A 27943-nucleotide genomic window follows, 5' to 3' on the forward strand; every position below is an offset into this window, starting at 1 on the left:
ATATGCTTTAATTTCATGGAGTCGGGTATAAAAAATTTTGGGTCGATTCGAGGTTCGGGTCGGTTTGATGGCACGGACAAAATTTATTACATAATAAAAACACAATAAATTTATAAAAAAGACAACGTAATTAAATTAAAAAAAACATAATATAAATGCAATAGTCTTTACAATGACCACGAAAAGCTAACGAATCATTCAACAATGCTTTAGTAAGTCTAGCCAAAGCATGTAATCAGATTCTATATTGTTTTTTATGTTTATCAGTTCCTTTATCAACAATTACAAACTAACAAATTAAAAACTAACAAATTAAAACTAACAAAAACTAAGAAACTAAAACTAACAAATTAAAATGAAAAGTTAACAAATAACTTAACAATTAACAGCATCAAGAACAACTAAACATTTAACAAATGAATCTAACTTACCTTCTTAGTGGGAGGTTTCAAGGAAGAGTAGCAAGGAAGGAGGGAGTAACAGACCAACGGTGCCACGACGGTGTGTGGTCGGGTATTTGTGTGTTGTGGGTGCGTGAGTATGAAGTGGGGAGAGTGAGAGAGGCAGACGCTATGCAACTTTGTGTTTTATAAAACCCTAATTAATATAAGGCTGGATTAAAAAAAAGTTTAAAAGAATTGATGGTATATGGAATCAAACCTGTGACCTTCAAGTTACTAAACCAACAACTTACCAACTAGACCAAATAAATATGGTGGTTCCTTCCTAATATATAAGGAGACTCCCTCTAATATTTTCTATATATCATACACTATTATTTCGAAGCCCGGAACCACCCATTTGTTATATAGATCCGCCCATGGACCTTAACGTAAGGAGGATATTGGCTTATATTTTATTAATCCATCAAAACAAGTTTAATTAGTCTTGTAGATGAATATAAACATAACATAATTGTGAATCTTATGATATTCGTGTATGAGAGGAAACACCAAAAGTCTTACATTAAGTACGTCTATTCATAAAGTCATTTTTGAGCAACTTTAGTAGAAGATCAACACTTATTATATAAAGGGATATAAATTAAAAGATATAATACTGAGGGGGCATTATACATGTTTATCCCATTGAGTCTTCTTAAGTGAGATTTTATTTAGACATCACAATTGATCCAAAAGTATCTAAGACCGCGATGCATTTTTTTTCCCTTTAGATATGGTTTTTTGTCACTAGTTTTTTCTGGCAACCGTCTTAACGAGTCAACAACTTCAAGTATACTAATTAAGCTGATATCAAAAGTGGAATGATTATAAATCTACTCAGGGACGGAACCACAGGAGGGTCCGGGTATTGGGTCAATTAAATGAACCGGTGTTTTAGACCGGGTTTGGAAGAACCGGAGTTGGTTTTCAATTATTGTTAGTTTGTTTTATTTCTCAGTTTAATGTCTTTGTTTTGATTGAGTCGTGGGTGGTTTTTCAGTTTCCTGATTTATAGTTAGGTTAGTGGTGAACGTTAGTTCGTGGTTTCTCGTCGTGTCTGTTTTTCCCTTTATAAGCTTTGTTTTGGTTATCAATGAAGATTATCCGTTTGTGAGAATATTGTGTGTGTTTATACCATTTGTACTTCTACATTTGGTATCAGAGCGAAATTCACACAAATTGAGCGATATCAAGGTGAGGTTTGAGTGAGCTTCTATGGCGGACGAAGCAACGCAGTACCAGAGTACGACTGTTCCAAAGTTTGACAGCGATTACGACCATTGGAGCATGGTCATGGAAACCCTACTTCGCTCTAAGGAGTACTGGAGAGTGGTGGAAGACGGGTACACAGTAATCAGACCAGGGGAACAAGCAACTGCGACTCAACAGAAGAATTTTGAAGAAAACAGGCTGAAAGATTTGAAGGCTTGCAACTATCTGTTTCAATCGATTGACAAATCGATTCTTCGAACCATGACCGAAAAGAAGACGGCGAAACATATATGGGATGCTATGAAGATGAAGTACCAGGGTTCTGCTCGTGTCAAACGAGCACAATTACAGAGATTAAGGAGAGAATTTGAGTTACTTGAAATGAAGATCGGTGAATCGGTCATTGACTATTTTGGGCGAGTCATGACAGTCTCAAATGACATGAGAAACGCAAGGGACACCATGACAGATGTCACAATTGTGGAGAAGGTACTACGAACCTTGACTGAGAATTTTAATTTTGTTGTTTGCACCATTGAAGAGACAAAAGATCTGGACACTCTGTCCATTGATGAGCTGCAAAGCTCTTTGCTGGTGCATGAACAAAAATTAAAAAGACGAACCACTGAAGAACAAGTGTTGAAGACCGAATCAGATCAAGGTGTGAGTAGAGGGGCTGGAAGAGGCAGAGGTCGTGTGTTCAGAGGCAGAGGTAGAGGTCGTGGAAGATCACAAAGTGACACAAATGGCAACAATGGCAGACCACAATTTGATAAGTCAAATGTGGAATGTTACAAGTGCCATCAATTTGGGCATTTCAGTTTGAGTGTCCAACTGAGGGTAGGCCAGTAAATTACACTGAGTATGAAGAAAATGAGGAGCTGGTTCTTATGGCCTCTATCGAAACTTATGAAGCTGAAACTCAAGTTTTGATGACCAAATTTGTAGATGGAGGAAAGGAAGAGACTAGAGGTGTATGGTTCATTGATTCAGCCTGCTCGAACCATATGACCGGTGCAAAACAATGGTTCACGGAATTGGATGAATCATATCAACACAAGGTCAAATTGGGAAATGATCATAGACTGGAGGTAAAGGGAAGAGGAAGTGTTAGAGTGTTTGTCAATGGAGTGTTTCAAACCATAACAGGGGTGTACTATGTGCCCATGCTTACATCAACCTTATTAGTGTCGGCCAGCTACAAGATAAGGGAGTGGCATTTATAATTCAAGCTGGTGAATGCAGGGTGTATCATCCTGTTAAAGGACTTATTCTGAGTTCTTACATGACGAAAAACAAGATGTTTCCCCTTATGGCCTCCACAAGATCAGAACAAGCTGAGTGCATGCAGGTGGTAGGAGAATCGAAGACTCAGTTATGGCATAGAAGGTATGGTCATGTGAACTATAAAGCCATTAGGTCTATGCTTTACAAGAAAATGGTAGAAGGTCTACCACAACTTGCAGACAAGCATGCATTCTGTCAGACCTGTGCTTTGGGCAAACAACACAGGGAGGTCTTTCCCAAGAAGGCAAACTGGAGAGCAACTGAAAGGCTTCAACTGATACATACTGATATCTGTGGGCATATTACCCCTGCCTCCACAAGTGGAAAAAGGTACATTTTGGTTTTTGTTGATGATTTCACAAGAATGACTTGGCTATACATGTTGGCATACAAAAGTGAAGCTTTTGCAGTGTTTAAATCATTTAAAATGATGGTTGAAAGTGAGTGTAATCTGAAAATAAAATGCCTAAGGAGTGATAGAGGGGGTGAGTTCACATCCACTCAATTCAATGAGTATTGTGAATCACAAGGTATTAAAAGACAGCTGACTGCTGCCTACACCCCACAGCAAAATGGGGTAGCAGAGAGGAGAAATAGAACCTTGCTTAATATGGTTAGGTGTTTGTTGAGTGACACACAAATGCCCAAACGTTTTTGGGCAGAAGCTGCAAGATGGTCGTGTCACATTATCAACAGGTGCGTAAGTAGGAGTTTGGATAATAGAGTACCAGAAGAAGAATGGTCAGGAAGAAAACCAAGTGTGGATCATTTTAGGGTCTTTGGGTGTATTTGCTATGCTCATGTCCCTACACAGCTTAGAAGTAAGCTCGATGATAGAAGTGTCAAATGTGTATTCCTTGGGGTAAGCCAACAATCTAAAGCTTATAGATTGTATGACCCTAAGACAAAGAAGATTGTGATCAGCAGAGATGTTCTATTTGATGAAGATGGTACTTGGGAATGGGATAGGGAAAGTATGGGCTCAGGAGAACTAATTGTTGAAGGGGGGATCAACAATCAAGAAGTAGCAGCAGAAGAAGACTCTGCATCAGCAGCTGCACCAGAAGCTGCACCTGCAACACCCTCTAATGTGTTGACAGGTGTTCCCACCCTACAGAAGTTGAAGAACTCCAATCACTAGAACAAGTCGTTCAGCAATCACAAGCAGGTCCCTCTACCAGAGCCAAACATCCACCAGCCTGGATGGCAGATTACTACACTGGTGATTTATTTGAAGAAGAAGAGGCTGGTATTGCCATGTATAGTAGTTTGGATGATCCCACAACTTATGAAGAGGCCTGCATTGATCCTAAATGGATACAAGCAATAAAGACTGAAATTGAAGCAATTGAGAAGAATAAAACTTGGGAGCTTGTTAAGCTGCCTCCTGGATCAAAGGCCATTGGAGTTAAGTGGGTTTATAAAACCAAGATAAATGAAAAGGGGGAAGTTGACAAATACAAGGCAAGACTAGTAGTTAAGGGTTATGCACAAAGGGAAGGAGTGGACTATGGTGAGGTGTTTGCCCCGGTAGCAAGATGGGATACCATAAGAACTCTGTTAGCTCTTGCTGCTAAAAGAAGATGGACACTGTATAAACTTGATGTTAAAAGTGCATTCTTGCATGGTGATTTGAAAGAAGTGGTTCATGTTGAACAACCAAAGGGTTTTCAGAAACAAGGTCAAGAGACCATGGTGTATAGGCTCAAAAAAGCTCTGTATGGTTTAAAACAGGCACCCAGGGCCTGGTTCAATCGAATTGAGGGGTATTTCTTGAGAGAAGGTTTTAATAAGAGCAAATATGATCACTCTCTGTTTATCAAACAGGTCAACGATCAAGTTCTTGTTGTTAGCCTATATGTGGATGATCTGATTTATGCAAGCAGTAGTGAAGTGATGTGTGACTCTTTCAAAAGATCTATGCAGAATGAGTTTGATATGACAGATTTGGGTAAAATGAAATACTTTCTAGGTGTGGAGGTTCTGCAAGATGCAAATGGTATTTCCATCTATCAAAGGTAATATGCAAAGTCTGTTCTACAGAAATTCAAATTGTGGGAAGCTAATGGTGTTAAAAATCCCATAGTTCCAGGAACAAATTTGGTAAAGTCCACAGAAGGAAAGGAAGTCAATAACACCCTATACATGAGTTAATCGGTAGTCTCATGTATCTCACAGTGTCCAGGCCTGATCTTATGTATGTGGTTAGTCTGTTGTCAAGATTTATGTCAAGCCCAAAGAAGGAACACCTGGAAGCAGCTAAAAGAGTTCTAAGGTATGTGAAACAAACTTTTGATTTTGGTTTGAAGTATTCAGTTCATGGGAATGGTAGATTGCTGGTCTTTACTGACAGCAACTATGCTAGAGATTTAGATGACAGAAAGAGTACCTCAGGGTATGTTTGTATGCTCAGTGGTGGGGCAATTAGTTGGGGTTCAAGGAAGCAAAGTATTGTAACTTTGTCAACTACAGAGGCAGAATATGTTGCAGCTACTGCTTGTGTGTGTCATTGTGTCTGGTTAAAAGGATTATTGGAAGAATTAGGAAAAGAGATGAAGGAGGCTGTGGAGGTATGGTGTGACAACAGTTCAACTATAAAGTTATCAAAGAATCCAGTGCTGCACAGGAGAACCAAACATATTGATGTGCGTTATCATTATTTAAGGGAATTGGTGAATCAAGAAGTTGTGAAATTAGAATTCTGCAAGTCTGAAGAGCAGTTGGCTGGCATCATGACAAAACCTTTGAAGTTGAACATTTTTGAAGATCTCAGGTTTCAACTAGGTGTGGAAGAAGTTAAACAAGCAGCTTAACGCTGACTTGTTTAGGGAAGGGCATATTGGGTCAATTAAATGAACCGGTGTTTCAGACCGGGTTTGGAAGAACCGGAGTTGGTTTTCAATTATTGTTAGTTTGTTTTATTTCTCAGTTTAATGTCTTTGTTTTGATTGAGTCGTGGGTGGTTTTTCAGTTTCCTGATTTCTAGTTAGGTTAGTGGTGAACGTTAGTTCGTGGTTTCTCGTCGTGTCTGTTTTTCCCTTTATAAGCTTTGTTTTGGTTATCAATGAAGATTATCAGTTTGTGAGAATATTGTGTGTGTTTATACCATTTGTACTTCTACACCGGGGGGTCACCTGATCCTCCGGCGGACCAAACTTTTAGTAAGAGCATTTGACACCATGACTGTTTTTACAGGTTTAGATCATCACAAATGGTAAATAGTTAAAGTGAGCAGAGAAAATGAGTTAAGAAAGTGTGATTCATACACTTTCTGGCCGCCGGAAAAGGAAGCGGTGCTGCATAGTAAAATGTTGGAAAATGTGTGGTGATGGTAAACGGAGATGATGGTTTTCTTTTGTTATTTTTCTATTTTAAAGTATTTATTATTTATCAACTTAAATTGATGACTAGCATCAAATATACAGCTAAGCTACAAGTTACAACAGTCAACACTGAATATTATTAAGGCATTTTTTAAAACAATAATTCTTAGTTTATACTATATATATATAAAAAATTAAAAAAAAAATTGTTACGTTGAGTTATTTCGAGTTCTTAAAGCTCAAATTGGTTCTCAAAAGATATCAATTATATATATATATATATATATATATATATATATATATATATAGGTATTGAATCATTTCAGAAGTTTTTTTACAGCGAGAAGTGAGTGTGTAACTCCATTAATCCCTAATTTCACTCATTTTCTTATGTGTAGGTGCATTGTTTAGGTGCATATGTATGTGTGTGGGTACATATGTTTGTATATGTGTACGTATGTTGGTATATGTGTATGTATGTTTGTATGTGTGTAGGTACATAGGTTTGAATGTGGCATTTATATGTTTGTAGGTTAGTTTGAATGTGTAATTAAGACATAAATACAACCAACCTACATATATGTATGTAACATCAATTGAAAGGGAGTGAAATTAGGGATTAATGGAGTTATACATTCACTTCTCGCACTTCTCACTGTAATATCACTTCTCGCAAGATCCATCCCCTATATATACCCTATATATATATATATATATATATATATATATAGGATTAGGTTCATTTCAGAAGTGATTTTATAGAGAGAAGTGCGAGAAGTGATCTCAACCATTAGATTATTAATCCACGGTTGAAAATTTATTGCATTAGTTATAATTAATAAAACTTGAAAGACTTTGAAATTAATAATAATAGGGTAGTTTAGGTAGAATAAAATAATTCATCATTTAATTAATATCATACATCCCTAAATAAAAGCTTAAGAATTTATGATTTGTAAGTTACAATTTATTTATTTTATTATATGTTAGTGTAAGATTTGATTTTGCTATTTTTTCACCAATAAAAAGTTTTTAATTTATAACATTTAAGCAAAATAGTATCTTCATCATTGATTATTATTTTGAAAAAAAAATGAAGATGTGTAAGGCAGAAAAAAATGTGTACGAATAAACTGGAAATGCGTAGGAAAAGAAATGAGATGCGTATGAGAAAAATAAAGATGTGTAGGAAAAATAATTAAGTTGCGTATGGGAAATTTAGAAATGTGTAGGGGAAAAAATAAAGATGTGTATGAGAAAATTAAAAATGTGTAGGACAAGTTTCAATATGCGTGGGAATAAATTAAATACGCGTAGGAAAAATTGAAGACGGTGTGACGAAAGAAAAACGTGTTCAGCGAAATTGTAGATGTGTAGGAAAAAAATATATTGTGTATACGAAAGTTAAAGATGTGTAGAATAAAAAGTAAGATATGTATGAGAAAATTAAAGACGTGTACGAAGAAATTAAATATGCGTAGGAAACATTTGAAGATGTGTAGGACGAAAAACATGCGTACGAAGAAATTGAAATGTGTAGGAAACATATTTAGATGTGTACGAAAAAACTAAAGATATGTAGGAAAAAAATTGTTGAGATGTAGGAAAATATTATAGTTGTGTAGGGTGAATTCAAGAGATAGGTAAAAAATCATGAAGATTAATTTATTGTTTTATGGATTTATTATGATTATATTAATTATATTAGTTAGAAATGTAACTTGTATTGCTTTAATTATATATATTAATTGGAAAGAGAATACATTTATATTACTTTAATAACCTTTTTATATATTTTAATGATTTAAGATTAAAAATTAAATGAGTGGTCCAGATTAACTTCTCACACTTCTCGCTATAACTTTACTTCTCGCATGAACCATCCCCTATATATATATATATATATATATATATATATATATATTCGATTTATTAGTAGGAAAAAACGCATTCTTATTTTATACTTATCTTTTACTTTTTATTTTAGTAACTTACTTGATTTTAAGTTAAAAGTATTTACATTTTACTTAATTTATTTTACAGTAAATTTATACATTTTATTATTTGACTTAAGGTGTTATCATTGTTTACATTTTTTCATGTATAATTTTATAGCAAGAAAAAGTAATATTTATATGACCGTTCTCATGTTTGCGCTACGGCTACTGGTTAATAGAAATGGTTGTTACGTTTCAGAGAATATAAAATATTTATTTTGACCCTCTAGTAATAAATTTCAGGTTCCGTCACTGAATCTACTCATTATGGTTATAAAAAATTGTATAACATGCTTTATATATCTATCTTATAGTTATCATATTAATCAAGTGATTGTTATAATTATAGACTGATTAGGTTTCTAATCCATATATTGTATCTCATTTGTATAACAGATCGACTTGATCAATGAAATATATGTGATCTCTTTCACATATCACTTGGTGATCTCTTATCAAACTCCATATTAAAAGCATATATATATATAACCAAAGCAACATAATAAAATTGAAATAAAGATGGTTATATATATTTCTCTAGAATGAATTAGTTTTGATCAATCGATTGCGATGATAAGGAAAGCGACAGATACATACATGAGTAGAACGGGGTAGATCGCAAGGGCTTTTCTTCTAGGGTTCACTGCTGTACTTATGAATGGATATGCTGCCCAGGAGCTCCAAGCCAGTGTCAACCCACTACCACCATCTTCACCACCACATTATCTTTCATCATGCAGATCAGTGCTCCCACATCAAGAGGAAATAGGCAGTAACCCAATAAGCTCAGGCTCTGGAAAAAGATTATGCGCCCACCCTATATATAACGTACAATCCATTTCATGATGCATTAATTTATAAACTCATTAATCCAAAATGATATGTATAATGCATATCCTATATATTAAGTTGTGTGTAAGAGGAAAAATTACCAACAGTAAGACGTTGAGTGTGAGAATTATAGCCCCGGTTGCGAGTAGAGCAAAGGCAACAGCAAAAACTTGAGACTGGATGATAACAAAGACAATCATAAGTTTGGACAATGGAGATGAAAATAATAATAATAATGGAAATCATAGTAATATTCAAGGAACTAATCGAGTTAAGCTATGATTATACGTCAATAATATGGAACTTTTTATATTTGCAGGGGGTTTAGAAACGTGGTAAGTATTACATATAGACAATTCGCTACACCTATGAGTAAACTCAAGGGAAGTCGGACATTTAAGTTTGCCATGGCAAGCGAACTTGGCTTGACTTTGCCGGTCAAAGGAGCAACTCTAACCTTTTGTCCTTATCCAAGGGCGATAAAACATTGTCAGATTTCTCTTAAGTTCACTCATAGGTGTAGCGGACAGTCTATTTATACAACTTAAACAACATGCTTAGAAGTACTTACGACATTTCTAAACCTCCTACGAATTTTAAAAAAATGGTGTTTTACATAATGATAACGAAAACATTACGACAGCATACTGTCGTCGACAACGCTAATCACCTTCTCTATGGAGGCGGACCACGACAACGTGAGTCCAAGTAACACAATAAAGAAAAACGGACCCCAAAGATCCCAATCTCTCATTGCCTTCCCAGGATCCTCCCGATACGGATTTGGAAACACAACTAATTTCAAATTGCTAACAATCCTCAACAGATCTCTTTTCACCGTGTCCCAAACGGGTTCGGTCAACGTGTTGCGTTGTGACCCAAACCCGCCCATGTTCGGTTGAGACTGGCCTGCATTCGCATTAGGAATAACGTTGGGAGGCGTTGAAGGGGCGGCTGGCACGTAAGTGGATTTGGGAGGGGGCGGAGCTGGGGCGGGGGACGGGACGAAAGGGGTGGAGGATACGGGGATGGAAGCACGGGGAGGGGAGGGAGGGCGGGCGTGTTGGACGGTGGAGGGACCGAGTTGGACGCTGGCGGTGATCAAGTTTTCGATCTCGTCGATGTCGGATTGGGAGGTTTGGTGGTGGGGGACGGCGTCTTTCTCGACGTTGGACATTTTTGGTGGATCTGAGAGTTTCAATAAGGTGGCCAGTTTTCAGATCATTGTGGGTGAGGGCTTTCGCGGTAACGATTAACAAAGTCGTTGATGTAAAAGAAACACAACTTTTTTTTTTTTTTTTTTGTCTTAGATGGTCCTTCTAGTTTATGTGGAAGTATCAAGTATGCATGTTTCACTTTTGTGGAAATTTAATGTTTTGAATTTTGCATCACACTATACTACTATAGGTATCAAAAGTGTGATATTGTTTTGTGTTTGAACGTTTGGTTAACTTGCTAGTATTGGTTCTTATAAGAGACAGTCTCTGTAATATATTTACACATAGAGCGTTTTATGCTCAATCGCTATAGACCAGATAAAAAATCTCATGATTAAGCATGCTAGAGTGGTAGTACTAGAATGGTTGATCTAGTAGGAAGTCTCCACTTTGAGAACCTAATAAACTCTGTGACTGTCTTTTAGGCAAAACAAACAATATATATTGGTTGGTATACGAGACCAAATGCTACAAATTGTGTCAGAAGTACTCCTGAGCCTTTTAGTGGGGGCAAATCGCATCGAGGTTGACAAATCTCCGCAGTGGTTAAAGGGATAGCCTAGGCAAATCCCATACCCCTGATTAGGATGATGAGAAGCAGTGGCGGATCCAGGATTTTTTTCCAATGGGTTCACTGTTTTTAAATGCTCTAATTTTTATACGATCGACCATAAAAATTTCAGGTCGATTCGAAGGTTTAGGTCGGTTCAACGGTTCAGGTCGGGTAAGGCCGTAAGGTTCATTACATAACATAAATACGATTAATTAACAAAAAACATACATCGTCATAGAAAGGATAACATACATAATAAAGATACGATTGTCTTTTAAAACAAATAAAAAAAACTTACTTATAGTTTTTCTCTACGAGTTTTCATCTTTTGAAAACGTTGCATTACATCTTCAATCGAAACTTGTTGAAGGAACTCTCTTTCAATGTAACAAATGCAAGCATCGTTCAAGAATCCATCACCCATCCTATTACGCAATTCCGTCTTCAAATGCTTCATTGAAGAAAAACTTCTTTCAACACTCGCCATTGCAACCGGTAAAACTAACGATAACTTGATTAAACGATAGACCAACGGGAAATCAATGTGTTTTCTTGTTTCCACCATCCTTTTGGCAAGCTCACTTACCCCATTCAAGTCGTCAAACCGTGTATCTTCTTTCACATTAGCAATGTAGTTGCCGAGTTCATAGAAAAGCTTGTCTTTTTCATCAAAATTAGAAAATCACATGGATACATCTCGGCCAACTTTAGCAAATTTAGTTTATCAAAGGCTCCAAAATTAAGGCACGGGCTCAAAGAACTCATATAAATAAGAAACTTAGTGGTTACCTCGTTAAAACGGTTACCAAGCTCTTGAATTTGCATGTCGAGTACCGTGTTAAAATTGTTGACCACATAATGTTGACGATTAGTGATGCCGGTCTTCTTTCTTCTAATTTTCGGGTCAACATAAACGGATTCCATGTTAACCATTTCAATATCATACTTTTCACAAAAGGATGTGACATCTATCAAAAGTGAGTCAAAACCTTCAAGTCGATAGGTTTGTAATTCTTCTTAGTAGTTTTGACTAGCTTAACCGCATTCAATATGTCTTGATCTTTTCTTTGAAATGCTTCACACAATGTGTTAGTAACACCCAAAATGTGCTTCATCAAATGTAGATAAAACACAAAAGTATATGTTCTCATGTATAATTGAAGTCAATTTGCTTGACTTTTGTGAGCATCAAGATCTCCCGAATTTTCTATATATTCAAGCACGTCAATAACACTAGGATATAAAGAAACCAAACGGGTCATCGTTTTTTCGTGAGAACTCCAACGTGTATCTCCGGCTCTTGCAAGTGATAGTTCTTGATTTTGTCCGCTTCCCGTTTCAACTTCCGGATTCAATCCCAATCTTTCTCTTTGACTTTCTCTTATCAAATCTACCCGCTTGCAAGATGCACCAACAACATTTACTAAACTTGATACTTCATTGAAAAATTTAAAAAATTCATGATGTTTGTTTGCAAGAGCCACAACAACAAGTTGAAGTTGGTGAGCAAAACAATGAACATAATATGCGGATGAATTTTCTTTCAAAATCAAAGCTTTCAAACCATTAAACTCACCGGACATGTTACTTGCACCATCATCTCCTTGGCCTCTAATCCTACTCAAACTCAAATTGTAATGAGCAAATAATTCATCAATGGCCTTCTTAAGAGATAACGCGGTTGTTTCCATTACATGAACAAGGCCAACAAATCGCTCTTTCACAAATCCAAATTTATCAACATATCTCTATACCACAGCCATTTGTTCCTTTTTAGAAACATCCCTTGATTCATCAACTAATATGGAAAAGACATCATCACCAAGTTCATCAAATATCTTCTTTAATACTTCTGCCGCAAATCTCTTTTTGGATAGATGGAGCCGTCATTTGGTTATTCTTCGGAGCATTGCTTAATATAACTTTACCAATTTCTTCATTTATTACTCCAAATAATTTTAAAAGCTCTATGAAATGCCCTCTATAAAGAGATGTTTCGGACTCATCATGACCACGAAAAGATAAAGCACCATTCAACAATCCATAAGTGGCTAAAATCGAAGCACTTAATCGCATCTTATATTCCCTTTTGTTTTTATCAGTTTTTTTTATCAAGTGGCACATGTACAGATTGATCTTGGTTAAGTAAGTCTTCCCCTCTTTTACGCGCTTTGTCATGTAAACTATTGATTTTACCGGCATGAGTTGTAAATCTTGAGATTCTATGCCAACACCGTACCCCTTCACTCACAAAAGCATCATTGTGTCCAATTTCCTTAAACAAGTAACAATATAAGCAATACACTTTATCCGTTTTGACACTATATTCCAACCAATTTCTATGCTCTTGTGTGTACCAATCCTTATTAAAACGTCTTGCTTTACCACTAAAATCTGTTTGTGAAAACTCATGCTCTGTTGGTTGACATGGACCTCTAAGTAAATAAGTTTGTCTAATTTCATCCTTTTGACTTGGATGATAAGATGAAATTGGTTTCCTTTCCGAAGGATCCCACGGAAGGTCATTCAAATCTATTCGTTGTTTACTACTTGAAGATGATGATTGAATGTTTGATGGTTCACTTGAGAAATATCTTTTAATATTCATAATGCCTACAAATAAAATTTAAACATCACTAATTTTCTAATTCAATTAACAAACTTCAACATAATCATACTTCCTAATTTTAATTTCAGTAAACAAACAATAATAATTGAAGGCTTGAAGCAAAACATAAAAGCATACCTTATTGTTAGTCTGTGAAGATTGGAGTGAAGGAAAGATGGAGACTAGGGATGGAGAGGAAGGCAGAGGAGCCGAGGTGCCGAGGACGTTGTGGCGGAAGAGAGAAGGCCGCCGGCGGGCGGCGGTGGTGGTGGGGGGCTAGGGTTTGAAGTGCAGGTCAGGTCTCTGATGTTGTCTGATGTCTGATGTTGTGTGTTAGCGATGGGTAGAGATGGGTAGAAGTAAAAAGTAAACCCTAACTTACTTTGCTGGATAAAAAATAAAAAAAAAAGCAAAAAAACGGAAAATTAAAAATATCCGCTATCGTTGAGACTCGAACCCGGGTCAACAGATGGGGTGGCGAGTTTAAAGAGGGAAGCACTATTACCAGACCAGAGTTATATATTGTTTATGGGTTCACTCTCAAAATTTATATGGGTTCATTCTCACAAATTATACCTATATTCTATATAAATTTCGGAACTCGGTGGGTTCCCGTGAACCCTCACACACTATAGATCCGCCCCTGATGAGAAGAAAATCATCAAGGACGAGTCCATATTTGGGGGTGATTGTGAAACTCTAAGCAAATCTCATACTGAACATGGCAGGAAAGATGTTCGGTTCATAATAAATAGGTCTTATAAGAAAACTGGACTTTAAAAATCAACAACACGTTTTGGGCATAACTATCATAGAGTAAACTCAACATATAAGTACGCTTAAATGCGATATATTGGATGGGTGACATGATTTAGTAACCAAAGAAAGAACCACAATCCATATCCATGTATTTTAGGAAACACTAAAATTCCGATATTGTAAATTGTCCCATGAAACAAACACACTTCACATCTTAAGTTCTTAACAATTAACACATGATCATCTTTTTTGTTTACATTGAAAAAACAATATATCAAGCAAAAATTGGTTAGAATGTAAGTATATCATGAACTAAAAGTATATCATATATGGTACATTTTTGAAGGTTTCAAATTCTTGGTAACATTAAAATACTCCAATGTTCGGATCCACTTTTCTTGATTCTTCAAACGATGAACCGCCACTGTATCCGGCCAAAGCTCAGTGTACATCTTGTTGCTGGCTCCGGATAATCATACATAAACCACTTAGCATTATACCGATTTTTCGCACGGCGTCCCTCTCGAAGCCATTCTCCGAAAACCTTATCTTCAGGCCCAACCATATGTCGTTTTGGAATATCTGAATCTTTAATCCATTCGACGATATCCCATGATACCAAATATCCCATTCCCGACATGTAATGCACAAATGGATCCATACTAGGACATGGAACTACATAACCATAATATAGATCTTCTCTTGGTAATGGCATTAGGGTTTCCACCAGTTTAGGTAAGCGGAAGTAGGTGTCGTCGTCCCCTTTGATGACATAATGGTATGGCGGGTTGGTAGAGTTGGAATCATCTTTCAGCATATCCGGCAGGCTGGAGAAGTATGTGTAGGTCTTGCCTTTATCCATGTTTTCTTTACAGTTCAAGATTATGATATCATTATATAGCATTATCTCTAGTGCTATTAATATCCTCTGGTCTTCTTTTGTTAGATTGCAAAAGACGAACTTTACGTCGATTTTTGCTCCTTCGACCGATTGTGTCCCGTATATGAGGCGGAGGAAGTGGCGGCGTTGGTGGTTGTCGGCTAGTGTTGGAATCCCAATGAGAATTCTGATGCCATTTTCTGATGATAATGATGATTTTATCGGCAGCGTAGAGTTTTCTGAAGATGGTGAATAGATGGCAGTACATCTTCTGATGTTTGATAGATTCTTGAACTGGATTTCGTTAATTGATGCCAACGTGATCAAGATCGTGATGAAGATGAATGATATAATGACGATTTTCATGCCGTTTCCAGTTTTCCCTGCATTCTTCATGTTGAATATGGTTGAAATTTTGTTAGACATAAAGCCTATTTGATGTTAAAGTTGTAAATTCTTGAAGAGAAGTGTTGGATGGAAAACTAGATGTGAATAGACGAAATTGCCCCCTTGGTATCTATGGAGATGCAGCTTGAGTTGACTATAGCTTCGGGGAGTTATTGGTAAATTGCAAGGAGAAATTAAAGAGTAGTGATATGAAGCCTAACTTGAATTGTAAACTAGTTGGTATCGGTGATACATGGTCTTGCTTTAATAGTGCCTAAAGTAGTCTTACTTTGAATTAACCACTAGGGGTGTGAATGGACATTTTTGCCCTTGGGATCCGAAGAGATGTAGCCTGAATTAGCCTGCTTATGATGAGTTTGGTTGAGGATGTTTTTGGTAAAGTGGCATGTTGACCATTTGGTGGTGTTTCTGAACCTAAATTGAATTGCACATTAGGTGTGTACATAGACAATTGTGCCCTTGGAGTTTAGATAGATACCACCTTAGTTGACGAGCTTTGTGAGGATAGGTTTGGTAAATTGGTATTTTTGATGCATTAGCATATATAAGCAACTTGCTTGCGCAATGGCTAAAGTAAAGTCAGAACGGTCAAAAGTCAAAACACTTTTGAGTTCATATTAGGCATATATGCATCAACATGTGTGGACCGCTTCAATTACGTTAGGGATGCTTCAATTACAGGTTACTTCTCTTTTCAAAATTCAAGACATCGTATTGCATATTTGCATCCACAATGGTTATGATTATTATAATAAATTTAAACATAAAGAGAAGTTGATTACTCGGATGGTTCATGTGGTTTACTCTGATTTTAATCTTGGTCCCTGAAGAAACACTAACCAGACCCCGGACAGATTACTGGTAACCTGGGGGTTGGAGAGATGTTTCCCACGAGGGGTTAGACCCTTGGAAGATGGTTCTTCTGATAACCTGCAAAACAGACACCGTGAGCTCGTCACTGAGAAGGGGGGGGTTCCTCCTTGTGACCACCCTCCGGCGTGAGAATCAGACTAGATTGCTCTTTAAATATAAAAGTATATTAAGAGATTGCTAGAGCAGATATCAGGTATAATATGATGATAATGTAGTAAGATATGATCAGATGAGATGGTCATACCATTTGTGGTATTTATAGCCGAAGGTAGGTTTCCAAAGAGGTATGGCCGGCTGCAACAGTGTTCCTGTTCCACCAACAGTAGCCTACGCACGTGCCCTGCTGGTAGTTGGTGGGTAGGTAGCGGCTGATAGCGACCAGGCCTGCTGTATACTATTCCTGTTCCACCAACTGACGGCTACGCACGTGGTATGGCAGTAGTTGGTGAGTAGGCAGCGGCTAATAGTGACATACAGTGCAGGAGCATGCTGCTCGCCATACTGTTGTCAGTAAGCTGTCGTATCTTTAGTCAGATCTTTTTCCCATACCTCGTCAGGTACAGTACAGAAGATCTTCCTGTATCGTACGGACTGGCTTATTTGGGCGGGAGTATTCCCCCTCCCGCCCTTGTGCGGGATAGTTCCCGGCTTCGCTCATTCCTTCAGGTGACACTGAGTGATTGAGAGCTAAGTGCCTTGTGCGTGTAGCCCTGCTGCGCGGGTGGCCTTCCCTGATGGCTTGTATCCGAGGCTGCGGGGACAGGCGGAGTCCTTCACCATCGGGAGGCATATCCTGCGGGACCAGCTTGCGTACTGCGCGTAAGGACGTCACGTCTCTGAGCATGGTTGGTCCTGCGGATCCAGTTGGTTTCTGCGCAGACGTCCCTCTTCAAGGTGAGTCTTGCGGGTCCAACTAGGCTCTGCTGGGACCTACCTCTTCAAGTCCCCCCAGTCCAATGTTCTTCTCATGAGTGTTTAATAAAGTGAGGTGAACTTTTGGACTTTAAGCAGAGGGTTTTGAAAAGGGTTTTTTAAGGTTTTCCATGGGGATTCTTCCCGCGGAAGTCCTTGTCACTTGCAGAAATTCCCGAGTTTCCTGCTTGGTCTTTGGGTATGATGCGGGTAGGCTGTAACCTCCTCGCAAGTCAGGAGCGTTGAGTCCCACTTGTGTGGATTCTCCATGAGGTTTTGGTAGTTTTGAACATAGTGATCAATTATGTTAAAACCACCAATTCCATCCTGGAGCTTCAAACAACGTAGTTCTCGACGTTCCCGCTATGCGGGGATGTTATTTCCGTTTCCGCAAGCATTGCCCAGAAGATCCTTCTTGGTTTCAATTCCCAGCGGAGCGCTAGGTATGTGAAGGGTTTTGCCTTAACACTGTACCTGCGCTCGTCTTACGGTTACTTTACTTCCAAGGTATTCCTGGCGTCAATTCCCTGCGGGTGCTAGGTATGTGAAGGGTTTTGCCTTTACACTGTACCCGCATCCGTCTTATAGTTACTTGGTTGCCGAGGTACTTGGCTTCAATTCCCTGCGGGTGCTAGGTATGTGAAGGGTTTTTCCTTAACACTGTACCCGCATCCGTCTTACGGTTACTTGTTCGCCAAGGTTTTCTTGGCTTCAATTCCCTGCGGGTGCTAGGTATGTGAAGGGTTTTGCCTTAACACTGTACCCGCATCCGTCTTACGGTTACTTGTTCGCCAAGGTTTTCTTGGCTTCAATTCCCTGCGGGTGCTAGGTATGTGAAGGGTTTTGCCTTTACACTGTACCCGCATCCGTCTTACGGTTACTTGTTCGCCAAGGTAAGGGGGTATTTTCCCGCTTACTTTTTAATATTTTTAAATTTTGAATTTTGAAATTCGAAAGGTTGGTGGAAAGATAGGAACAGTCCAAACCTCTGAAACGCCGTGCGACAGTTTCTTCTGACTGTGTCAGGACGTGCAGGAAGTTATGGTGACGTGACATTATATGGTCATTCCAGACGCTTTTTACGGCGCGTGGGCGCGATTTTTCGGGCGCGTGGCCGCGAAATTACTGGCACACGTCCTGTCAACAGCTGTTGCCAGCCTGCTTTTTGCCACGTGTCATAGTTTCATTGCACCTTCGATTTCTCTCTCCTCCGCATTAAATTCACCGCATTAATTGCGATTAGTATATAAAGGGGGAGAGGCCTCTTTGTAATCCACATTTTCACCTTTCTTCTTCTTAGTGATTTCCGGCAAATACTCCCCTTTTCAGGTAAGCATTTTCCCGAAATCACTTTCTTCTTTCTGCAAAATGTCTTCCCATGATGCTGAAGCTGTAGCCGATGATAGGAGTACTGCTGGTGAGTGCCAGTGTGCTCTACCTGTCGATCAGTACCAGTACATCGTCAGGAAGTTCATGCTTGAGTCTCTTGAGCCTGAGTTTCCTGAATCCCACCAGACTGTGTACGATGCCCCCAGTGGCAAGATCGGGGTATATGCTGCATTCTTTGTCTCTGGGAACCTTAGGTTTCCTTTGACAAAGTTTATGTACCGTGTCCTGGAGAGGCACGGTGTGCACCTGACCGAGGTGCATCCGATGGCGATTGCCAAGATCTGGCACTTTGAGTGGGTGTGCCGGATTCTGGGTATTGAGCCCTACGTGGACCGCCTGATGACCTTCTATACTTGGAGGTGCGTCCAGGGGTGGTACACCCTGACAACCCGTATTAAGGGTTTGAAGATCTGCGTGACCGAGCGCAGTCTCCGATCGTGGAAGCGGGAGTTCTTCTACATCTCTGCCCGCGCCATCCCCATTGCCATGAAGTTCAAGAAGGGTCAAGCGCTTCCGAGCCTTCACGCTTCCAGCTACCAGGAGGCGGAATGGTTCGCGAAGATATCCCGGGTCCAATCTCCGGTTTACCGGTTTGCGGAGTCCGGGATGGTGCTGCTGGGGATGAGCCGGGTATGGAAGGTGGCGTCTCGGTTTCCTATCCTTCTCGAATACGGTTTGAACTCTATTCCTTATGGTATGTCTTGTCTTTCTTGCTGATATTAGTTTGTCTTCTAACTGTTTCTTTTCTTTCAGAGGGGAATAATTTGGAGTCGCTCCTGTTCCCGCGGGAAGCTGACGGTCCCGTGCGGGTGGGCACTCGTGCTCTGGACGACAATGAGTTACCCATCCTGGAGCAAACGGCGGATCGGTTTGTGGAGGTCTATCCGCCGGGCCAAGAGATCCTGAGCCACCGGCGGCCAGGTAAGGCGATATTCTATCCTCAACCCCTCAATGCTGTACCCGCTGCTGGAAATCCTTACATCCTGTCTTCTTCTGAGGAATCCGCAGATGGTCCTCCCCTTGTGCGGAAGAAGAAGGCTGCCGGAGGGAAGGGAAAGGAGAAGGTGGCCTCCACGGCTGATCCGGTGCTTCTATCTGACACCGAGTCAGATAGTGAAGAGGTGGCGGGGAACCCCGGTGGTGAGAAGACCACTGCTCCGGAGGCTACGACTGTTACCTCCGGAGAACCAATGACGACGACGGTGACCGGCGTCAAGAGACCGGCCCCATCGGGCTTGTCCCCGCCCCTCCGTACGTTCAGGCTCAAGAAAACCCGTAAGTACAAACATTCTTTTTGTAGATTTATCACTTCATAAATTTATTTAAACACTTATCTTCTTGTGCAGGCGTGGATGTTGACGCATTCCAGGGTGAAGTACCGAGTAGTACCTCTCCGCCGATGACGGTAGGCTTGGTCAGCCTACCTGAGGCGTCGACCCAGGCGCCTGCGCCTGGTCCCGCTGGTTCAGTTGCTCATTCTGAGCCGACTGTTCCAGCCGAGTTTACGCCACCGCCGGCCGTGAGTGCGATTTTTACGGCGTCCTTCACCGAGCCGGCGGTTACGATTGCTGCGGATTCTGCGGCAGCGACTGCGGCGGCTGCCACCATGCCCCCGCCACCGGCACCGATGGCCGGCCCATCAGGTACGCATGGGAGTATTCGCCAGTCTTTGCCACCTTCCCATCTGCCTGACCTTTTGGATGGGTTTCCTTTGGGTTCAGGTGATGGGTTCGGCTGTTATCGGCCTGTTATAGACCCTACAGGTGCGTAGGGTTCCTTTGGCCCTTTTTCACTTAATTTTTTTTTTTTTATCATCTTTTTCCTAACTGCTTTTTTGTTTTTTGCAGTGTCGGATTCCAATGAAGTGTATGTTCCGCGATGGAACATACGCCGAGGAACAACCCTTCGTACCCCTGTGGAGTGCGTGGACTGGGCTCGCCACGCTGCTCCTCATGGTGCGTTGGGGGAAGCCATGGCTAGCTACCAGGAGGGTAGGCTAACCAATGAGCTTCGGGTTCTCCAGGCCCGGATGCAGCCGCGCGTCGAGCTGCTTTGTCGTGAAAACGACAAGTTGAAAGCAGCTCGCGCCAAGGACGTATCTCAGGCGCGTGCTCTTCGGGAGGAGAACCAACGATTGACCGCAGCTGCTGCGGAGAAGGAGAAGGCCTTCAAGGCCCTCGAGGTTGAAGTTCAAGCGCGACTCGAGGCCCGCTCCAAGGCTGCCCAAGCTGTTAACGAACAGCTTCGGCTGGCTAAGGAGACTGCGAGGAACGCGACTGAGAGGGCTACCAAGGCTGAAGCCGTTGCTGAGCCTTTACGCATGGAGAACGAGGAGCTCAAGGCCCAATTAGAGGCTCTCCAACGTGCTCATGATGCCTTGGCCATGGAAGATGCCAAGAAGCTCCAAGAGATCCTGGACCAGAGGGGCGTGCTTGACTACACAGAGCGGAAGCTTAAGGGCGTTGAAGAGGCTGCTGCAAAGGAAGTGCAACTTGCCAACCTCAATAAAAGCGAAGCCGAACGCGCCTGCACCCAAGCCCTGGTTGCCAAGGAATGGCTTCTTCGAGAAGCGTTGCCTCAGGTATTTTAGCTTTACGTCTTCACGCTTTCCTTTGTTCATAGAAAAGGTGTTTGACACTTGTATTTTCTTTGTAGGTTGTGCATCGTGTCTTCTCAGAGACATCCTACGACGATGCGATGAGCGCAGCCCTCAACGCTTCTCACGAGGATGGGGAACGGGCTGGCTTCCTGCTTGGTCTAGGGTTCGTTGAGAAAGGCTTCCCGCCTTCCAACTTCCCTTTGTACAATGTTGACACTGAAGCCATATATGACAAAGCAGTAAACCAATATGCTGCCTTCCCGCATCCAGTGGTGGAGAAGGTGAACCAAGTAGCTGCTGCTGATGATGGGTTAGCTGTCCTCAAAGCCTTCCTCGAACCGCCTCGTTCTTCTGATGGAGCGGGTCCAAGTGGAGGCGGCCCTGAGGCTTGATCCTGAAGATCCCTTCCCATTGCTAGGATAGTCTTGTACGGATGTATTTGTTTTTCTTTTCGTAGGCGGGTAGTTACCCGGCCATTCTTGTAATAATTCATTTGTGAAATATAAATCTTTTTGCGTATAAGATTGTTATTTCCTTCTTTGGGTTCCTTGCTTTATAAACTTATGACTTGCATACTTAGTTTAAATTAGCAATTTTCCAAGTGTTTAGAATAAGTTAACCTGTTGAACGTGGTTGATAATGGGTTTAAGTTTTGCTTCCTCTTTCGTGATTGTGCGGGTAGAACCGTCACTTGCACTTAGTAGGATGGCTAAACTTTAACCTTCATCTGACCTGCTTGTAGGTTTTCCTCATCTTTTGAGGATAAGTTAACCTTTGAACGTGGTTGATAATAGGTGTGAAGTTTTGCTTCCTCTTTCGTGATTGTGCGGGTAGAACCGTCACTTGCACTTAGTAGGATGGCAAAACTTTACCCTTATCTGACCTGCGTGTAGGTTTTCCTCATCCTTTGAGGATAAGTTAACCTTTGAACGTGGTTGATAATAGGTGTGAAGTTTTTGCTTCCTCTTTCGTGATTGTGCGGGTAGAACCGTCACTTGCACTTAGTAGGATGGCAAAACTTTACCCTTATCTGACCTGCGTGTAGGTTTTCCTCATCCTTTGAGGATAAGTTAACCTTTGAACGTGGTTGATAATAGGTGTGAAGTTTTTGCTTCCTCTTTCGTGATTGTGCGGGTAGAACCGTCACTTGCACTTAGTAGGATGGCAAAACTTTACCCTTATCTGACCTGCGTGTAGGTTTTCCTCATCCTTTGAGGATAAGTTAACCTTTGAACGTGGTTGATAATAGGTGTGAAGTTTTGCTTCCTCTTTCGTGATTGTGCGGGTAGAACCGTCACTTGCACTTAGTAGGATGGCAAAACTTTACCCTTATCTGACCTGCGTGTCGGTTTTCCTCATCCTTTTAAGAATTTTGTTTTGAACCGTTCGACGCGCGGTTGTCAATAGGTTAGTGTTCAGTTTCCTTTAATGATTCATGCGGATAGACCGACACTTTCATTTAATGGGATAATTGAACTCTTCCCCTTCAACTGACCTGCGTGAAGGTTTGTCACGTTATTGGGTTCGTGTGGGTAGGACCGCCTTCCCACGCAAGTCACCAGTGTTGCATAGTTTAACCGTTCGACGCGCGGTTGTTGATAGGTTATTATTCAGTTTCCTCGTTATGATTGGTGCGGATAGACCGGCACTTTCATTTTTGGGTGCTGAACTTTTTCCTCTTCAACTGACCTGCGTGAAGGTTTGTCACGTTATTGGGTTCGTGCGGGTAGGACCGCCTTCCCACGCAATGACTTCACGTAATTATGCGGTGAAAACCGGCATATTAGTGTTCAGAAAAGTATAAATGTAAAATCATCAGCTTCGATGTTCTTAAAGAGAATCATTTCCACTAGAAGTGGCTCTTGGCCTTTTCTTTACAAATTGGAATTGATTTACATGCAAACTGTGTAAATGAGCTCCCTTCCATCATGTTGGGATGGGAGTGCCATCGAGCCGATACACACCTGGTTCGGGATCTCGTTCTTTACGCAGCATGTAGTCTCGATATTGAAGCTGGAATTTTGATTCGTGTTTTCCCCAGCTGGGGTTCTACACGCACCCGCCTGCTCAGCTTTTATTGCGCCACGAGGTGCGCGAGCGTCCCATCTCTGACAAATGCTTCGACCATGTCTTTTACGTCTGTGCATTCTTCAGTGTTGTGGCCTTTTGTCTTGTGAAAGTCACAGTATTTGCTCCGATCAGCATCGTGACGATGTCGGATTATTGGAGGCTTTGGCCACGGGAGCTCTTCGGTGGCGAATATCTCAGTGACGCTTTTGCTGAGCGGCGTCCATCTGGAGTTCCGGTGCGGGTGTGCATTATCCCTTCCGCCCAATCGATGTTGCAAGCCGGATGAGGTGTCAAAGTTTACCCTTGACTGCCAAATGCCTTGCTTCCGCTTTTTATTTAGTCGGGCGGTGAGGACGTTGTCTTCTCTCGTCTTCTGAGTGTAGAGGTTTGTGCTCTGTGGCAGATCTCTACCCAGTTGCTTCTCCGTTTCCGCATAGCGTTTTGCTGCTGTCATGATGGCATCCCATGTGGATGGCATGCCATCTTTACCCGTTAGGGTGCGGATGAGCTCTGGGTCGTGCGCGCCCTGGATGAAGGCAGCGCGAACAAGATCTTCGCTGATATTGCCCAAACTTAGCTTCTTTGAGTTAAAGCGAGTGATGAAGTTTGGCAGAGATTCATCTTCTTCTCGTATGCATTTGAGGATTGTCCATTGCTCCTCGGTATACTTCCGTTGCTGGCTGAAGTGTTGGCTAAACTTCTGCTGGAAGTCTGCCCAGTCGTAGATGTGGTTGACCGGTAGACGATCAAATCAAGCTCTAGCAGCCCCAACAAGCGTCATTTGGAACATGTAGCACCAGGTGGGTTCCGTCCAATTGCTGACGGTTGCCCCTGCTATGAACCTGTTCAAATGATCGTCTGGATCAGATATACCGTCATATGTGCCTATGTTAGGCATTTGTTTGGCACTCTTTGGGGCGATTGCTTCCGCAATGTCACTTGCAAACTTGGACGTTCCTGCATTTGCAATGTTTGGTCTGAACGTTTTGGAGAAGTCTCGTGGACTTCCACCTGTGCTTTTTGGTTTGAAGGCTTGTCCAAAATGCCTTTTCGGTTGGGATTCCATTTCCTTACGCTTCCCTTTTGCCCTATGGCGAGGGTTCGCGTCAGAGTCGGATTCCTCCGAGTCATCCAAGTAATCTTCGAATTCGTCAGCCTGTTGGACGGAACGCAGGCGTTCGTCCAACTCAGCCTGGAATTCCTTTTGTCGTGCCTCCGCCCATGCCTTGACTTCATCGAGAGTTTGGCGGGGGAGTCTTCGTTTCTCAACCTGGGTATCAGTGGATCCTAGTAGGCGATCATTTACTACACTTGCCCCAGCCTGAGTAACTGGGGTAGTGTTCGTAAAATTTACTTCACTTGCCCCGGCTTGGGTAACCGGGGTAGTGTTTGTAAAAACTGTGTTACCGGTGTTCATCCCAGTAGCTGGGGTTGTGGTTACCGGAATTTCTCTAACCATCTTTTGTAGAAAGTTTGAAAAAACTGGAGATAAAGTTCTAGCTTTATGCACGGATGGCGCCAATGAAGAAACACTAACCAGACCCCGGACAGATTACTGGTAACCTGGGGGTTGGAGAGATGTTTCCCACGAGGGGTTAGACCCTTGGAAGATGGTTCTTCTGATAACCTGCAAAACAGACACCGTGAGCTCGTCACTGAGAAGGGGGGGGGGTTCCTCCTTGTGACCACCCTCCGGCGTGAGAATCAGACTAGATTGCTCTTTAAATATAAAAGTATATTAAGAGATTGCTAGAGCAGATATCTGGTATAATATGATGATAATGTAGTAAGATATGATCAGATGAGATGGTCATACCATTTGTGGTATTTATAGCCGAAGGTAGGTTTCCAAAGAGGTATGGCCAGCTGCAACAGTGTTCCTGTTCCACCAACAGTAGCCTACGCACGTGCCCTGCTGGTAGTTGGTGGGTAGGTAGCGGCTGATAGCGACCAGGCCTGCTGTATACTATTCCTGTTCCACCAACTGACGGCTACGCACGTGGTATGGCAGTAGTTGGTGAGTAGGCAGCGGCTAATAGTGACATACAGTGCAGGAGCATGCTGCTCGCCATACTGTTGTCAGTAAGCTGTCGTATCTTTAGTCAGATCTTTTTCCCATACCTCGTCAGGTACAGTACAGAAGATCTTCCTGTATCGTACGGACTGGCTTATTTGGGCGGGAGTATTCCCCCTCCCGCCCTTGTGCGGGATAGTTCCCGGCTTCGCTCATTCCTTCAGGTGACACTGAGTGATTGAGAGCTAAGTGCCTTGTGCGTGTAGCCCTGCTGCGCGGGTGGCCTTCCCTGATGGCTTGTATCCGAGGCTGCGGGGACAGGCGGAGTCCTTCACCATCGGGAGGCATATCCTGCGGGACCAGCTTGCGTACTGCGCGTAAGGACGTCACGTCTCTGAGCATGGTTGGTCCTGCGGATCCAGTTGGTTTCTGCGCAGACGTCCCTCTTCAAGGTGAGTCTTGCGGGTCCAACTAGGCTCTGCTGGGACCTACCTCTTCAGTCCCTAGTTTTGATTTTGGCCCAATAGTTTGTAAAAAACGTAACACTGTTGACTCTTGAAATGAATGGGCGTTAACTCTAGCTATTAAATGAGTGTGAAGTGGCCAAAATATCCTTTTTTTAAATGAAAATAATTAGATTTAAGATAATAATCATTATGAGTCCACTTGATCATTTTCCCCACTCATGATTATTAAAGCCCGATAATAAAAATAAAAATAAAGCTAATATAGCTTCTTGAGAATTAATGTAATCAACAAATGTACTCTGGTATGTTGTTTTCTAGTCTAGCTTCATGCTACACGGCTTTCTTTTTCCCTTCAATATAATTGGCAAGCCGTTCAAACGAATAGTATAACTCAAAACAAAAAGAATAATATGTTTCAAGAAGTTTGATTACAGTCTTGTTGTATATGTTGTTGAGATATATGATTATTACGATTCAAGGTCAAACACATATTTTGTATTAATATTTTTAAATTTAGTTTGTTTCTTTTTATATTCAAGGTTGATCTTGGTACATGAATTGCTAGGCTCTAGAGGTGCACATTTCGGTTAACCGATAACAGGTTAATTATTTGGCGGGAAATAATTACCGGCTAGTCGGGTCAAGTACTAACCAGTTTTGAGACAAGAAACCCCTACCTAATATAATCAGTTTCGGGTATAATTAAACCGGTTAACCGGTGAATAACTGAAAAAAATCCGGTTTTTCTAATCGGCAGTTAGAACTAGGTATAAACCGGTTAGTGGTGGACCGGTACTAGGCTCTTGTCTTGTGGGCCAAAGATTGAGACTATGGTGCAGTTGGGCTGATCAAGGTTGAAAGCAAGTTGGGCTGTGGGCTAGTTGAATAGGAGAGTGACGGGTGACCGGCTAGGTTGTTATCAAATTGTATAAATGGAATGAGACCGGAACATATTGTAATATGGGATTTCGTTGAGGGATTTATTAGAACTGACAAGTTAAAGGAAGAAGTTTTATCAAATTTTAGAAGTTAAAAGGAAAAATCCCAATTTTGTGCACAAGATCAAGTTTGAAAAAACTAATATATTTGCTAATGCTAAGTTTCATTGTAAATATTGTCAACAACGTAAAATAGGATTAGTATACCTTACTTAGACCTAGTCTTATCTTTCGATAGAAAATCCTCCATTGGGATTAGATTCTAATAAAAGTAATATACCAAGACCCTTACAACATACACAATTGTAATCACTAATGATAAATAATCTTAGTTCACAATCGACTTAGTTTTTTCTCACTCTTTTAATATTTCAAATACTCATTTAGATAATATCAAAATACAAGACCGAATGTTAAATTATATACGGAGTATTGTTTATCACTTGTCGGAAATTAGCAACTACATCTCCTTCCTTTGTTGGCATAATGATTAATGACTCTAATTAACCATTATTGGCGGAATATGACAATTAATAACTTTACTTAACCATCATTCACTCTGGGGGTGACGGCACAGCTTGTTGTCCGCATACATGCCTCTCTATTGTAATTGAATCCTTTTATTATTTTATGCTAATAGTAGTTTGGTTTTACGTTAATAATAATAAAAAAAAATTAATGACCAACATTATCATGAATGGTTGGTACTAATTAACTTGGTTACACTAGTTCCTTAGTAACTATGGTACTATTTAAGGTTGGTAAAAGCGTATAATTAACAATTGATCGGTAGCAACATAGTTACAACTATTCAGTAGCTACTAGGTTATCGTCGAACGGTGTTCCTTTCGAATGTTAAGTGTAAATTAGTTATAGCTTTCTGTTAATCGTCAACTAAAACGTTACAATAGTACATCTCTATATAAAGGAATCATTTGGTCTCATTTCTAGTTTTGTACATCAAATTTCACATAATAAACTTGTCCTTTGTAGAAAACATTTATATCTTATTTGATTATTGATTTTCAGTACCCATGAAAAACCTTAATCTAAAATTGATCTTATACACGATTTAGAAAGCTATCCAGGCGTAAATAGATTAAACGATTATCAAATAACAAAACTTAACTAGATTTAAATATGAGTTAACAGGCTACAACATC

General features: G+C 40.8%; 3 protein-coding genes and 3 pseudogenes across 3 annotated transcripts; 2 read left to right on the plus strand and 4 right to left on the minus strand.

The window, feature by feature from the left end:
• The first annotated feature begins 1658 nt into the window (after positions 1-1658).
• LOC143613323 (uncharacterized) lies at positions 1659-2507 on the plus strand. The gene has a single exon (XM_077087060.1). It carries the CDS (start codon positions 1659-1661, stop codon positions 2505-2507), a length of 849 nt encoding a protein of 282 aa, XP_076943175.1.
• A 2600-nt stretch (positions 2508-5107) lies between these two features.
• Positions 5108-5755, plus strand: LOC143613325 (secreted RxLR effector protein 161 pseudogene; annotated as a pseudogene).
• A 3064-nt stretch (positions 5756-8819) lies between these two features.
• Positions 8820-10270, minus strand: LOC143613330 (protein YIP4b-like; annotated as a pseudogene).
• Positions 10271-11161: 891 nt separating this feature from the next.
• LOC143613326 (uncharacterized) lies at positions 11162-11796 on the minus strand. Its single transcript, XM_077087061.1, has 2 exons — positions 11653-11796; positions 11162-11518 (listed from the first exon to the last, which is right to left on the minus strand). Exons 1-2 carry the CDS (start codon positions 11794-11796, stop codon positions 11162-11164), a joined length of 501 nt encoding a protein of 166 aa, XP_076943176.1.
• Positions 11797-12026: 230 nt separating this feature from the next.
• LOC143613327 (uncharacterized) lies at positions 12027-12939 on the minus strand. The gene is made up of 3 exons (XM_077087062.1): positions 12714-12939; positions 12440-12580; positions 12027-12298 (listed from the first exon to the last, which is right to left on the minus strand). Exons 1-3 carry the CDS (start codon positions 12937-12939, stop codon positions 12027-12029), a joined length of 639 nt encoding a protein of 212 aa, XP_076943177.1.
• Positions 12940-14456: 1517 nt separating this feature from the next.
• Positions 14457-16140, minus strand: LOC143613331 (beta-1,3-galactosyltransferase pvg3-like; annotated as a pseudogene).
• Between the last annotated feature and the right edge of the window lie 11803 nt (positions 16141-27943).

Source organism: Bidens hawaiensis, unplaced genomic scaffold (genome assembly GCF_021521415.1).
Source record: "Bidens hawaiensis isolate Kalapana, Puna unplaced genomic scaffold, B.hawaiensis_p1.1 tig00037164_1, whole genome shotgun sequence".
NCBI classification, from domain to species: Eukaryota; Viridiplantae; Streptophyta; class Magnoliopsida; order Asterales; family Asteraceae; genus Bidens; species Bidens hawaiensis.